The 15,189-nt window shown below is 46.2% G+C and overlaps 1 protein-coding gene across 1 annotated transcript in view; it reads left to right on the top strand.

The window, feature by feature from the left end:
- The window catches only part of LOC124279103, a 46,060-nt gene extending 34,820 nt beyond the window's left edge, over nt 1-11,240 (top strand). The window contains exons 39-51 of the mRNA XM_046714897.1: nt 6-171; nt 457-598; nt 1,329-1,450; nt 1,693-1,832; nt 4,845-4,992; nt 5,351-5,545; nt 5,776-5,994; nt 6,513-7,271; nt 8,881-9,093; nt 9,562-9,657; nt 9,858-10,189; nt 10,304-10,499; nt 10,833-11,240. Of these exons, the coding sequence (XP_046570853.1) occupies nt 6-171; nt 457-598; nt 1,329-1,450; nt 1,693-1,832; nt 4,845-4,992; nt 5,351-5,545; nt 5,776-5,994; nt 6,513-7,271; nt 8,881-9,093; nt 9,562-9,657; nt 9,858-10,189; nt 10,304-10,499; nt 10,833-11,113 (3,009 nt within the window). The 3' untranslated portion in view covers nt 11,114-11,240. The remainder of the gene's footprint in view (nt 1-5; nt 172-456; nt 599-1,328; nt 1,451-1,692; nt 1,833-4,844; nt 4,993-5,350; nt 5,546-5,775; nt 5,995-6,512; nt 7,272-8,880; nt 9,094-9,561; nt 9,658-9,857; nt 10,190-10,303; nt 10,500-10,832) is intronic.
- The last annotated feature ends 3,949 nt before the right edge of the window (nt 11,241-15,189 follow it).

Below are 15,189 nucleotides of genomic sequence, written 5' to 3'. Positions count from 1 at the left end.
CCCAGGTCGGCCTTCAGAGCGATGCGCTTCACCTGGGACTGGAACTAGGCGCCGGGGGTGAGCTGGAGCTGGTGAGACGGTGTCAGTCGTACAACTGTGAGGGCCACTGTGTCTGTGCCGTGCAGGACGGGGCGTGCCAGCACACACGCGGATGTACACAGCTCCAGAATGGTAGGTCACATGGGAAGTCGTTACAGCGAGGATAATTTATGTTGAACTGTTGAGGAATTCTATAACAAAGTTTACTGGCTCATATTTGAAGGAAAATATATTTTGCTTGAAGAAAAGACGCAGTGGAGATGTTTTCGCTTTGAAAGCAAAGGTGATATGTTGTCTTACATTACTCGTGATTATTTCATCATAATTCCTGAATGTGGCTTATCAGTCTACAGTAGATGTACTGTTATGACAGGAGATAGTTATCGCATGGCGGTTATATAACACTTTATATCCCAGGTGGGTCAAACGACGTTCTTGGTGTGACCGATGTCACCGACCTCCGCTTCACGGCATCCCAAGACATTGACCACTCGCCATCAGACACCTTCATGGCTGCCCGTTGGACGGTATTGAAACAACAAGGGTTGCCTTTTACACAGTAAGGATTTGATAAAGATTCTACCATGACTAACTGAAATTTGAATTTGACTGGACAATCAAAAACATTAGACACCATCAATCCCAAATTGAAAATGCGTCTGATTTCATGACCGCTTCACTGCGCACGTACACAACACTGTCGCACTACTTCAGCTTGGCTACCAACATGGCTAATATCAACACATCAGACGTGATGGAAATTCTAATAAAACCCTAAAAATAGAATTATATGATTTTCCCTTCACAATTATTAGGGAACCTCACTATCACATTACCTTGTTACGGCTTGTATTATGAAAATATTCAACCTCAATTACAATGCACAACCCCAAACATAAACAAACAATATCTTTAATTTATAAATCAGAAAGCCTTTTAAAAATACACCCCATCTATACAAAATTTGGCAATGCTTAAAAAATACGAACGGCACCTACCACTCCCTTCACAGACGAGTTCAATTCGCCTCTCGTCGACGTCCCATGCCGGATTACGCAGTGGGTTATGGTAAAATGGAGATAAACATACTGTGTTTGGAAATTAGATGAATGTTAAACCGAATTGATGATTCATTTGAAGGCGAACGCGTGAGGCCTAACATTCTTCTAATTTCCAAACACAGTACGTTTATCTCCTAAATATCTGTTGATGTGGCTTTGAGGACTGTCACTATATCCTCGTGCTGTACATAAAGTGCCAGGTATCTCAGACACTGTTGTTGACTGCAGGTACGAGGCCAGTCTCGGAGACAGCGACAACGACTACCCCACGGGGGTGTTTGATACTCACTCCCGCAGAGTGTGGTTCAGCGTCGGGCGGCAAACATCAGCGGTCATCTCTCTGCCAAGTGGTATTGAATGATATATCAGACCAAGTCAACAAATTATATAGCTCTATAATGTCATCTCAACATTAATCAACAAGCGGTAGGATCGCTAAGTGGGCAGTGGCTCTGTCATATGCCATAATCCAGTGTCTTATATCGTATTGATCGTAGTAATCATTTGAAAAGCAGTGGGAAAGAAAGAATGTGTGTACAAGAGTGTTGACTATGGCGAACTATTCTCACAATTTGTGGTGTTTGTAACCAAGGCATGGACCTCAGCAGTCGTCACGAGTATTCCTTCTTTGTGAGAGGCTGGTACGACGGGATGACGTACAGCATCTTCAGGTCAGACGGGGTCATGGTGGACACAGCCCCTCCCAAGACAACCGACAAACAGGCGCTCACAGTGAGTATCATAGGTACTGTCCGTTATATTGCAAGTCCTGCAAGTGATGCCTTAAATCTTACGCATGCGCACAAGTAGCGCAAACATGTTGATACTGTCCAATTCGTACAGACATCCAGACGTCACAACGTTTCAGATGACGTCATCAGCGTTCACGTCATATTTCACCCCATTCAAGAAACCAAAATCACTTGAGGCCTTAGGGCGGAACTAATTATCACATACCTGACCGAAAATACGCCTCTCTTGTTTGTGAGCATACAATGATAAATAAGTGTCAATGGGGGATGTGCAGGAGTTTGCGACCTGAATGTCCGTGTACACTCATCGGCCTTTGACTTGGGTTGTATCAACCTATTCAGCTGGTGAAACAGTCCGCTAGTCGCACATGCAGCTCATTCTTATCAGAGGGTATTGAAAATTAAAAGTATGCGTTCCACTTACATTTCAGAAAACGATAATTGTGATACTGCGTGGAGATAAAAAAGGCTTATGTGTCTTCGACAGAGTTCTTATTGCCATTAAGATGTTAATATTTGGTGATGTATTCCATGAATTCACAAATTCTCTATGGTACACGAGATATGAATGTGAATAACGTAGATTATCGAGGTCAGGGGTGACGATGGAGTGAAGGATGTAGACTGTATGTGAATGATGCAGATTATCGAGGTCAGGGGTGGCGATGGAGTGAAGGATGTAGACTATATGTGAATGTACAGGTTATTGGGGTCGGGGTCACGATGGAATGAAAGATGAAGACTATATGTGAATGATGCAGGTTATTGAGGTGTGGGGTGACGATGGAGTGAAGGATGTATACTATATGTGAATGATGCAGGTTATTAAGGTGAGGGGTGACAATGGAATGAAGGGTGTAGACTATATATGTATGATGCAGGTTATTTAGGTGAGGGGTGACGATGGAGTGAAGGATGTAGACTATATGTGAATGATGCAGGTTATTGAGGTGAGGGGTGACGATGGAGTGAAGGATGTAGACTATATGTGAATGATGCAGGTTATTGGGGTGAGGGATTACGATGGAGTGAAGGATGTAGACTATATGTGAATAATGCAGGTTATTGAGGTGAGAGGTGACGATGGAGTGAAGGATGTAGACTATATGTGAATAATGCAGGTTATTGAGGTGAGGGGTGACGATGGATCGACGGATGTAGACTATATGTGAATGATGCAGGTTATTGAGGTGAGGGGTGACGATGGAGTGAAGGATGTAGACTATATGTGAATGATGCAGGATATTGAGATCAGGGGTTGACGATGGAGTGAAGGATGTAGACTATATGTGAATGATGCAGGTTATTGAGCTCAGAGGTGACGATGGAGTGAAGGATGTAGACTATATGTGAATGATGCAGGTTATTGAGGTGAGGGGTGACGATGGAGTGAAGGATGTAGACTATATGTGAATGATGCAGGTTATTGAGGTCAGGGGTGACGATGGAGTGAAGGATGTAGACTATATGTGAATGATGCAGGTTATTGAGGTCAGAGGTGACGATGGAGTGAAGGATGTAGACTATATGTGAATGATGCAGGTTATTGAGGTGAGGAGTGACGATGGAGTGAAGGATGTAGACTATATGTGAATGATGCAGGTTATTGAGGTGAGGGGTGACGATGGAGTGAAGGATGTAGACTATATGTGAATGATGCAGGTTATTGAGGTGATCAGGGGTGACGATGGAGTGAAGGATGTAGACTATATGTGAATGATGCAGGTTATTGAGATCAGGGGTGACGATGGAGTGAAGGATGTAGACTATATGTGAATGATGCAGGTTATTGAGATCAGGGGTGACGATGGAGTGAAGGATGTAGACTATATGTGAATGATGCAGGTTATTGAGGTCAGGGGTGACGATGGAGTGAAGGATGTAGACTATATGTGAATGATGCAGGTTATTGAGGTCAGGGGTGACGATGGAGTGAAGGATGTAGACTATATGTGAATGATGCAGGTTATTGAGGTGAGGGGTGACGATGGAGTGAAGGATGTAGACTATATATGAATGATGCAGGTTATTAGGTGAGGGGGGTGACGATGGGTGAAGGATGTAGACTATATATGAATGATGCAGGTTATTGAGATCAGGGGTGACGATGGAGTGAAGGATGTAGACTATATGTGAATGATGCAGGTTATTGAGGTGAGGGTGACGAGGAGTGAAGGATGTAGACTATAGATGAATATTGAGAGGATGTAGAGTGAATGATGCAGGTGACGATGACGATGGTGAAGGATGTAGACTATATGTGAATGATGCAGGATATTGAGATCAGGGGTGACGATGGAGTGAAGGATGTAGACTATATGTGAATGATGCAGGTTATTGAGGTCAGGGGTGACGATGGAGTGAAGGATGTAGACTATATGTGAATGATGCAGGTTATTGAGGTGAGGGATGACGATGGAGTGAAGGATGTAGACTATATGTGAATGATGCAGGTTATTGAGGTGAGGGGTGACGATGGAGTGAAGGATGTAGACTATATGTGAATGATGCAGGTTATTGAGATCAGGGGTGACGATGGAGTGAAGGATGTAGACTAAATATGAATGATGCAGGTTATTGAGGTGAGGGATGACGATGGAGTGAAGGATGTAGACTATATGTGAATGATGCAGGTTATTGAGGTGAGGGGTGACGATGGAGTGAAGGATGTAGACTATATGTGAATGATGCAGGTTATTGAGGTGAGGGGTGACGATGGATCGACGGATGTAGACTATATGTGAATGATGCAGGATATTGAGATCAGGGATGACGATGGAGTGAAGGATGTAGAATATATGTGAATGATGCAGGATATTGAGATCAGGGGTTACGATGGAGTGAAGGATGTAGACTATATGTGAATGATGCAGGTTATTGGGATCAGGGGTGACGATGGAATGAAGGATGTAGATATATGTGAATGATGCAGGTTATTGAGGTGAGGAGTGACGATGGAGTGAAGGATGTAGACTATATGTGAATGATGCAGGTTATTGAGGTGAGAGGTGACGATGGACTGAAGGATGTAGACTTCCAGAAGGAGACGGACACAATGAGGATCAGCTGGACCAACAAGTTCCTGCCGGGCGCCACTGGTATTCTGAAGTACCGAGTCTACATCAGCACAAGCCCCGGGGGTGAGCGTCCACAGCTTCCCGACTCCATCAACATATTACAGATCAGTATATAAGATGACGTGAATGTCGACGTACTTGATGTATCTAGCCTGGTAGCTTGTGTCCATGCGTCATACCCTGAGTCATGGCATACAGTACTTAACGCATCCAAATAAACACATCTCTGCGCAAAGGCAATGCAAACTGGTGGTAATTCTAAAGAATAGATCCTGGTGCATAAGATTTTGTGCACAGTGTGTGAAACCCTTTTCTGGTGTCTCTCTGTGATAATGTGGCAAAACTCACCCACCCAAAGCCAACCACCCACCCACCAACTCACTCACCCGCTCACCCATTCACTCACTCACTCACTCTTCAGGACACAATATCCACGCGTCTGATGACCTGACCACGACGAGCTACACAGCAAGGAACCTGAGTTTACAGGCAGCCACAGTGTACTTCTCCAGTGTCGTGGCCTACAGCAGGGCTGGCCTGGTCAGCTGGGCCTACTCTGATGGTGTCCGAGTGGACGTGCTGCCTCCAGTAGCGGGTACAGTCAGTGATGGACAAGGTATGTCCTTCAGGGCCTCCTGTTTGTCTTAAGTCTAGAAACGTGATAGAACGTTTAGGGAATGATTAATGTCTACACGAAGAGCTTTGACTTCACAGTGCCCAACTACCCGATTAGAATACGTCCATAATAATCCATGTTTGGGGTACAAGGATCAGCACACGGGTTACAATACCTTGTGAGAAGTGATTATTCCTTGACCACTGATTTTGTTTGGTCCATTCCGGCAGAGATGCACGACACGGACTACCAGAGTTCTCCATCCGCTGTATCGGCTTCCTGGCACGGCTTCTCCGACACGGACTCCACCATCATCACGTACTTCTGGTGTGTGGGAAGACTCAACGACACAACCGACTGCAGTGTGCTAGGCTGGCGGGATACCGGGCTTCACACCACCTTCAAGGCACAACTTGCTTCACCCTCCAGAGTGGTATGTGTCCAGATCAGTTCATCTGACCTAGATGTCAACACGCCTCTTCTGTCAGTATAGATTCTCCAGAGTGGTATGTGTCCAGATCAGTTTATCTGACCTAGATGTCAACACGCCTCTTCTGTCAGTATAGATTCTCCAGAGTGGTATGTGTCCAGATCAGTCCATCTGACCTAGATGTCAACACGCCTCTTCTGTCAGTATAGATTCTCCAGAGTGGTATGTGTCCAGATCAGTTCATCTGACCTAGATGTCAACACGCCTCTTCTGTCAGTATAGATTCATAGTGATTACCCAGGAAACTCACTACTGGTGGTTGTGCTCATGCTTCTTCTCGTACTTCCGGTGAATTACAAAATGTCACAAAAGTAATTGTTCAGCAGCAATTTGTTAAAGCATGTATTTTCCAATGGTGACGGAAGTTCAGTCTGTCAACAAAGGTCGAATGATGCAGGTTGCCACACCTTATGAAGTTCTCGATGGCACAAAAGAGTCTTTAGGATTCTCTTGATATTGATATTTCCTTGCTTCTAGGTACACGTTTATGGAGCAAGGTGTATGCTGTAGATGCAGTGGGTCACGCCTCAGACGTAGCTGTATCGGATGGTGTTGTCGTGGACACGTCTCCCCCAGACCCACAGGCCGTTGCATACTTGGGAGACAACCTGGTGAAAAATCCCTCGTTTGAGATACAAAATAAACCTTTGAATTCATCGACATGTAATGACCGTGTTCCCGAGTACTGGCAGATTGACAACTATTCGTGTATACACACCATTACATCCGAGCGTCAATTAGCCAGACATGGTAGCAGCTATGTTGTAGTCAGCGGATCTGTTCTGCAGGCAGGTATACATCTCAATGTGGGACAAATGTACAAAGTGAAGATTCATGCAGGATATACAGAGGTCACGGACACACATCATATCGCTATAGAAGGCTTCGTGTCAGTTGGCGCTGAAGTCATCACGTTCAGTCTTGAGCCCAATCTGTGCCGAGGGGTGTGTGATGTGGGTAGACATTCTGTTATCATGTGGAATACACACACACTTTCCTTCATAGCTCGGGAGGAATCAGCACAACTTACTATTGGCACAAAGTCAAGATCCATGGTGATGGCGGTTGATCACGTGACAATGCAGAGCGTCACCTATAGTGGACATGACGAGACTGTGGACACAGAGAAGCACGTGGAGGTGAACGCCGTGTTCCTGCCTCACTGGTCGTCCCTGCATGTGTCCTGGCACTTCACGGACAGCGAGTCGCCCATCACCATGTACCAGTGGGCAGTAGGTGAGTCCCCCATCACCATGTACCAGTGGGCAGTAGGTGAGTCCCCATCACCATGTTCCAGTGGGCAGTAGGTGAGTCTCCCATCACCATGTACCAGTGGGCAGTAGGTGAGTCCCCATCACCATGTACCAGTGGGCAGTAGGTGAGTCTCCCATCACCATGTTCCAGTGGGCGGTAGGTGAGTCCCCATCACCATGTACCAGTGGGCGGTAGGTGAGTCCCCATCACCATGTACCAGTGGGCGGTCAGGTGTGAGTCCCCATCATCATCATGTACCAGTGGGCAGTAGGTGAGTCCCCATCACCATGTACCAGTGGGCGGTAGGTGAGTCCCCCATCACCATGTACAACAGTGGGCAGTAGGTGAGTCTCCCATCACCATGTTCCAGTGGGCAGTAGGTGGGCAGTAGTCCCCCATCACCATGTACCAGTGGGCGGTAGGTGAGTCCCCAACATCACCATGTACCAGTGGGCGGTAGGTGAGTCTCCCCATCACCATGTACCAGTGGGCAGTAGGTGAGTCTCCCCCATCACCATGTACCAGTGGCAGGAGTCCCCAATCACCATGTTCCAGTGGGCAGTGGGTGAGTCCCCATCACCATGTACCAGTGGGCGGTAGGTGAGTCCCCCATCACCATGTACCAGTGGGCAGTAGGTGAGTCCCCCATCACCATGTTCCAGTGGGCAGTAGGTGAGTCCCCCATCACCATGTTCCAGTGGGCAGTAGGTGAGTCCCCCATCACCATGTACCAGTGGGCAGTAGGTGAGTCCCCATCACCATGTACCAGTGGGCAGGGTGAGTCTCCCATCACCATGTACCAGTTGGCAGTGGGCACCATGTTAGGTGGGTAATAGGTGAGTCTCCCATCACCATGTACCAGTGGGCAGTAGGTGAGTCCCCCATCACCATGTACCAGTGGGCAGAAGGTCACCATGTACAATTTGGCAGTAGGCGAGTCCCCATCACCATGTACTAGTCAGCAGAAGGTGAGTCTCCCATCACCATGTTCCAGTGGGCAGTAGGTGAGTCACCATCATGTAGCAATAGCCAGAAGGTGACTCTCTCATAATGTACTTGTAGGCATCACGTGAGTCCTTTTCGTGTAGAAGGGGACATTTGGGAATCCTGATGACATGGTACCAGCTGGTTGTCGGTTAAGGCGAGAGGTGGGATACTCTTGACAGGGTTTGACTTAGACTGTTTACACCATGGCGTATCTGCATTCTCTGAGAGAAAACAAGGATGCAGGTGATACAGGTCTTAAATTTAACTCACGTGGAAATTTCAGGACACGTGTATTATACTCAAAAGATAAGCATCACATTCAGGCTATTATGGATTTCGAACCCATTAGAGCTGAATAGGTTCACATTAGGGATGCAAATTGTTGGGAGTTTCAAAAGAGCTTGACCTGTTCCTTGTGGTGACTGTGAAACCCGAGATCTTCATCATAACGCAGAATAGTATTTTCGAAGGGTCTAACGTGTGTCAGGTGAGGTGTGATATCAAAACTACATATTCTCTTAGACTTGAACGGGATAAAGAACGAAAACTATTGACCTAAGTAGCCTAAAACGACTGTACATGATGACATCACCTCTTCATGCAGGTCTGGTGGAGGGCGGTACACAGTTACAAGGCTTCACTAACGTTGGTAGAAACCCTCAAGGAACACTTTCTGCCAAGAAGCTGACTCACAACTGCAGACTGTATGTGTCGGTACTCGCCACTAACGCTGTCGGCCTGACATCACTGACGAGAGCAGACCCCCTGACGGTGGACATGACAGCACCAACTATACAACAAGTCAACGATGGTTCAGGTAAATATACAAAGAATACCCAGAGTTGACTGCCATGTATGACAATCAAGTGATCGATCAACCAGAAAATCCATATGTAAAAATTGCTTTGTAGATGCTCAGAGATTCCGCTGCTGACATTTGACACATTGGTAGTTATGACTCTGACCAAAAATGTACTTTCAAGTGGACATGATAAATGCTACTGAGTTCTGATGAAACTCGGGAACGTCAGTCTACCAGTAGAAACATCGTACCAGTTCCAGTAAATATAAAACATCAGTGCAAAAGAATATATATATATAAAACGTTTCTGACATTGGCAGTGGTTGCTGTCCCCAAATACATTGATGTCTCAGCCGGGCCTTACCTTATGTAATAGTGATTGACACACCATTTGATAGAAAACCTATTTGGACAACACCACGTAAGTATGATCTGCCACCATGGTTGTATGATGATGATACAGGCCTAATGCTCCGTTTCTAGGTGTGGATACAGATTTCCTATCACCAGGGGACATGGCAGCCAACTGGGCTGTGGAAGATGAAGAGTCAGATTCCTTCAGCTGTGACGTCGCTATAGGTAGGGAACAGTGAGGCAGCTGTGGGTAACATCTGTTTGTTGTTAAAATGAAAACTTATCCCAAGCGATAAATACATTAATCAATGGAATCATACAATTATTTAGCAAGTGCGTGTCTTGTGTTTGTTTTATCATTTCTTTGTGTGTCCTAAGGGTACTATTGCCATCTTCTGAGTGCTTAGTTCGCCTTTCCTTTGCAGGGCACACCCCAGGGGATGATGATGTCCGTCGGTTTGCTAGAACTGAACCTGGAGTACGAGATGTAAGGTGGAATCTGACTGATCTGGTGGCCTCGTCTAGTTTGAAGGTGTACACGACAGTACGTTGCTATACCAAGGTCGGGCAGATCTCCGAGTCTTCATCTAATGGCGTAGTTCTCGTGTCCGGTGAGGACATGGCATCTGTTGCTGGCTTCAAGGTCCTGGAGGAGAGGCCGTCTGTGTTCTCAGACAGAGACCAGTGTCACGTAGCCCGAGACACTGTGAGACTTCAGTGGGAGGGAGGAGAAACCGAGACCCCTCACACCACCCTGGTAGGTCTCCTCCAGCTGACATCTACTACATAGACAGGTGCCCTTTTATCAGTACAACTAATGAAACTCCCATCCATACACGTATATCTAACATTCATACCTGTTTGTTGATAGGTTCGCATCCAGGGTAGCAGTTTGCTGTACCAGCAGAGCGTCCCGAGTACATTCACATACACATCTGCCCAGCTGTGTGGCCTGAAGCTCAGCGACCTGACAACCTACAACATCAGCGCCATGCATGTGCTGGACAAGGCTGGGAACCCGACAGAAACATCCATCACCATGCATGGACCTCAACCAAGACTAAACAGTAAGCTTTGTCTCAGAGATTACATGACAATATACAAATAGCACCAATAATACTTAATTGCTGTACAGGTGATCTGCTGTATCTATTTCCTGGTATTCATCATCATCATCAACAACAACAACATCATCATCAACATCATTCGCTAACATTTATAATTTTCTACAGAAACAGGGGCAGTGAGGTTGAAGTGTTCACCCCGAAGGCCCGGGTGAGATTCCCCACATGAGTACTATGAGTGAAGCCCATCTCTGGTGTCCCCGGCCGTGATATTGCTGCAATATTGCTAAAAGCAGCGTACAAACACGGTGTTACTGGATGTCTGGTATTTTTCAGAAGCTGCGATGATTTCGTCCAGGACGTCCGACAGGGTGACGACTCTGTCCTGGCCGGGCCTGTTCACCTCCACCTGGGGCCAGCTGGTGTATGAGGTGATGGTGGGCAGGGTAGAGGGTGGGGCAGATATAGTGGACGGGCTGCTGACCCGTCAGGAACAGATGGTCCTCAACCTGTCCTCGCACCCTCAAACTGTCACTCACGTTTATGTCTCCATAACAGCCATTGATGCGTGTGGATACACAGCTTACTACTCACAGACTGTGGATGTCGGCTCGTGATTCAAGCTGATTCGGGGACGTGTAAATCGTGAATAAATGTTCTTCTGGAGCTTTGACAAATGTTGTTTTGTTCCGACTTTACGTACAAGTTCTGAATAAAGTATGTAAAAGCTGGAATGAACAGTTATACAACTGAAGCGTGTTATATTTGGGATTATACATTTTCCGTAAAGTGCTGATTCTAATGTTGTTGCCTTTGGGTTGAGTTTCATCCGTGATTATAGCCCACATTCTCAGTGCACGCCACCTGTAACCCCCAAATATACTGAGAGGCGTTACAAAAGCATATTGGACTTTCTACTCTAAATCTGTTTTAGAGATGTTGCTGTTTCCAAAACTACAATATGGTGAAAACATATGGTTAAGAAATGCTGATGTTTAGGTTCGAATCCCACGTTTTCAAATCACAGGGACGTGACACCTCAAACGCACCCAAGAGCATGTGCGATGACAATGCAGTTACATGAACATAAAAACATGGTGCACGTGGAATGTGCACACTCAGCACCCATAAAAGCACAGGTTGAGAAATGGCTTTCATTCACATTCACGATGCCTCGGTTGACCAACACTCAAAGGAACCAAGCATTTGGAATGCTGCATGCTGGCCAAACACATAGAGATGTTGCTAATCACTTCCACGTCCACCAGACGACCATTTCGAGGCTACAGCAACGTCATAGGGCAACAGGAAGTGTCCAAGACCATCCACGTCCGGGAGCGCCTCGTGTGACGTCACAAAGGCAAGATCGGTACATCGTCGTTAGTCATCTTTGGAATCGCTTCAGGTCTGCACGTGAGACTGCAAATGCCACGATAGGAACGAGAGGACTTTCCATCAGTGACCGTGTGGACAGTACGCCGTCGCCTTGCTGCACGTCACATCCATTGTCGTCGATCCTGTCTCGGACAGATCTTCACCCATGCACATCGCCTAAATGGGTAGCTGCTGGAGGCTATCTTGGTGCTAGACAGTGGCGAGATGTCACCTTCACAGATGAATCACGTTTCAACGTCAGTTTCCCTGATGGTCGGCTACGTGTCTATCGCCATAATCATGAACGTTTTGCTCAGCCTTGTGTCAATGAGCGTGATCGTTTTGGTGGTGGTGGAGTTATGGTGTATGTGTGTGTGTGTCGCAGGGGGGCATTAACGTGAACTTCTGCTCTGACTTGGTTGTTCTTCAAGGGAACCTCAACGCCCGACGTTACATTGACAACGTGTTGCAACCAGTGCTTCTGCCATTGATGGGTCGACATGGACGACATCGCCTCGTGTTCCAACATAATAATGCCAGGCCACATACAGCTAGGATAACACAGGACTTTTGCATCAGAACAATGTGGATGTCTTGAACTGGCCCTCGCGATCACCTGATTTTAATCCGATTGAACATATGTGGAAAGGACTTGGGCGCCGTGTGAGACGTCAGTTGAATCCTCCCCAAACTGTAGCTGAGTTGACACAAGCTTTGCAGTTTCACTGGAGAGCCGTTCCACAAGCTTTGATTCGGAGATTGTGCTTGTCAATGCCTGGCAGACTCGGACATGCATGGCTGCCCAAGGAGGACACACACGGGTATTGAAATGTGTCATCTGACAGTTGTGTGTTCTCATACCACTTGTTTTGGAGATGCTCGCAAAGACATTGTTGCATCCGTAATCCTCTGTAAACACTGCAGTATTGTTTACAAGTCATCACAATGCCTTTTCCTGTACCGCCATATGTAATTTTTGGACATATGAGAAATATATCTGACATTTCTTCCTCATATGCGTTTTTATTGCTTCTCAGTATATATAATTTTTCTTATCCTGACTCATGATCTTTTGCTTATCTCCCTATCCCTTGCAAATGGTAGTGAAACACTTGAATCCCTTGAAGTTCCCGAAGCGGACGTAAAAACACACTCACCCACGAGTTACCTCCCTTTTCCCGCTTAAACAGTCATGTGACCAGCCTTACTTCTCACTCTCTCCCTTTTAGCCCTTTTTATTTAGGTCCTATTCTTCAAAATTACGCAGTGTATGGATTTGGCAGTAATAACTATGTATTATGTGTAAAAATTAGTTGTATTTGTGTCATAATTTCATCGTTATGTAACTTTGTTTACATTTCATGAAATCCTGCAGTGTTTGCAGGCACAGGTTATCCGTGGCTGATCCTCATCCCTAATGCCTTTCGTGCATAAAACCATGTTCTTCCAGCTTGCGTTGTACTTATTGTGTTGATTTAGCAAACCTACAAGTTAATCAATATTTGTCTTATATCTGTCAACGTGCCATGGATCGGGTGAAGAAGTCATTTCAAGTCACAGCTGATAAAACAGGAGATCAGCCTGCAAACCGTATGTTGATTGCTACTGCGGAGATTCATAATACTGGTGCTATGTTGAATACGTTGCAGGGGCAGTCTGCTGGTACGGGGGCCAAGAAGAGATCGGCTACAACGCAGTTGACACTGACTCAAGCCAAGAAAAAGACGTCTTCTTCTTCTACGTCGCAGAAGAAAGCATCTGTTACCAGATCGGAGGGTACATCTACACCGCCTAGTAAGTCAACACATCAGAAATCCTTCAACGAAGAGATATTACCTCCGCATGTAGTAGACGTCTTTAGATGATCCCCCGTTACCTCTACCCGAAGTACCTACGAGATCGGCGACTCAATCGACTTCCACGACTACTAGATCGTCTCCTGCAAGGGTCACAGCTAGCCAGCTGTTTGACGAACTACCACCAACTTCTCAACGGGTGAAGTTGAGGCACACAACTCATCAGCGTTTTTTGCGACCGCTTCTTCTACACCGCAGCAGCTTCAATCAATGCAGAACTTGATCTGGGTGAAATTATGAGACAATTCACCAACCAGATGATGGCTATGATGGAACGGAGGTTCGAGGAAGAAGCGAAGGCTCGGCGAAGCCTCTCATCGACTGACACCTACGGACCTGCGCGAACCTACGGACCTGTGCGAACCTACTCCACATAGAACTACGTCTCAAGACTACGTTGCCGAACGTACACCTTTGCAAAGGCCTCCACAGTCTGACGACTTTATCATCTTGGAGGAAGATAGAAGACATGAGATGCCTACTCACCGTTCTACATCTGCGAACCCTCAACGTTCGAGAACATCAAAGGATTCATCTCCTACACCTAGCCATTCTAGATCGAGATCTCATATCTTCACAACGTTCATGAAGTCACTCATCACGAGACAGAGGTTCGCGGAGAGAAGGCTCACATCACAGAGGTTCGCGAAGGGATACATCTAGCGACAGAGGTTCGCGAAGAGAAGGCTCACATCACAGAGGTTTGCAAAGAGATGTATCCACAGATATCGGTTCGCGAAGACAGGACTCTCAAGATAGACTTTCGCGAAGGGAGGAATCTTCAGTTTGCGAAAGGATGATGGAGGTTCGAGAAGGGGTACAGGTTCGCAGAAGGATCATTCATGGAGGCATAGCTCTATCAGGATATAACTGATGAATAACCAGACTTCGTCTTCCCGGACTCAGAGGTTACAGATTGGAAAGCCAATGGTTTGAACTTGGAGTCTCCTTCTAAGGATATAGGTGAAGTCTACACTTAGAAGATGCGTAATGACGACTTTAACTCGGTGACTATTCCCCTGATTAAACCTATATCCAAGGTACCTTCTAACCTACGCACAGATTTGAGAAAGCTACAGACAAATACAAGGTTCGAGAACTCTCAGAAGTATAGGCAGATAACAGCAACGCAGATATCTACAGGGTTCCCGAACCCTAGGGTTAACAAACCCTTACATCAACAGGCAGGATGTTGACGTCGACTCTATTACCATACGGCTTAATAAAATGATGAAAACGTGCACAAACCTTATACCTGTATAGGTTCAGTTTCGGACGACAATCTACTTGATGAAAGGAATCACTTCATCTATACGGATGCTGAGGTCTTATACCGGGTAGCAGATGGCCTGCGGATATTGTCGTTCACTCACTCACTCCAACCCAACAGAGACGTACTGCATATATGCTGATGACCTCGACTCCAATATGATATCACCTATGAAGCCACGCGCTTTTACTCA

This window comes from Haliotis rubra, unplaced genomic scaffold (genome assembly GCF_003918875.1).
Source record: "Haliotis rubra isolate DU_JTF1 unplaced genomic scaffold, ASM391887v1 Scf1067, whole genome shotgun sequence".
Classification (NCBI taxonomy): domain Eukaryota; kingdom Metazoa; phylum Mollusca; class Gastropoda; order Lepetellida; family Haliotidae; genus Haliotis; species Haliotis rubra.
Note: the sequence above shows the minus strand (reverse complement) of the source record. Positions and strands in the feature narration are given on the sequence as shown.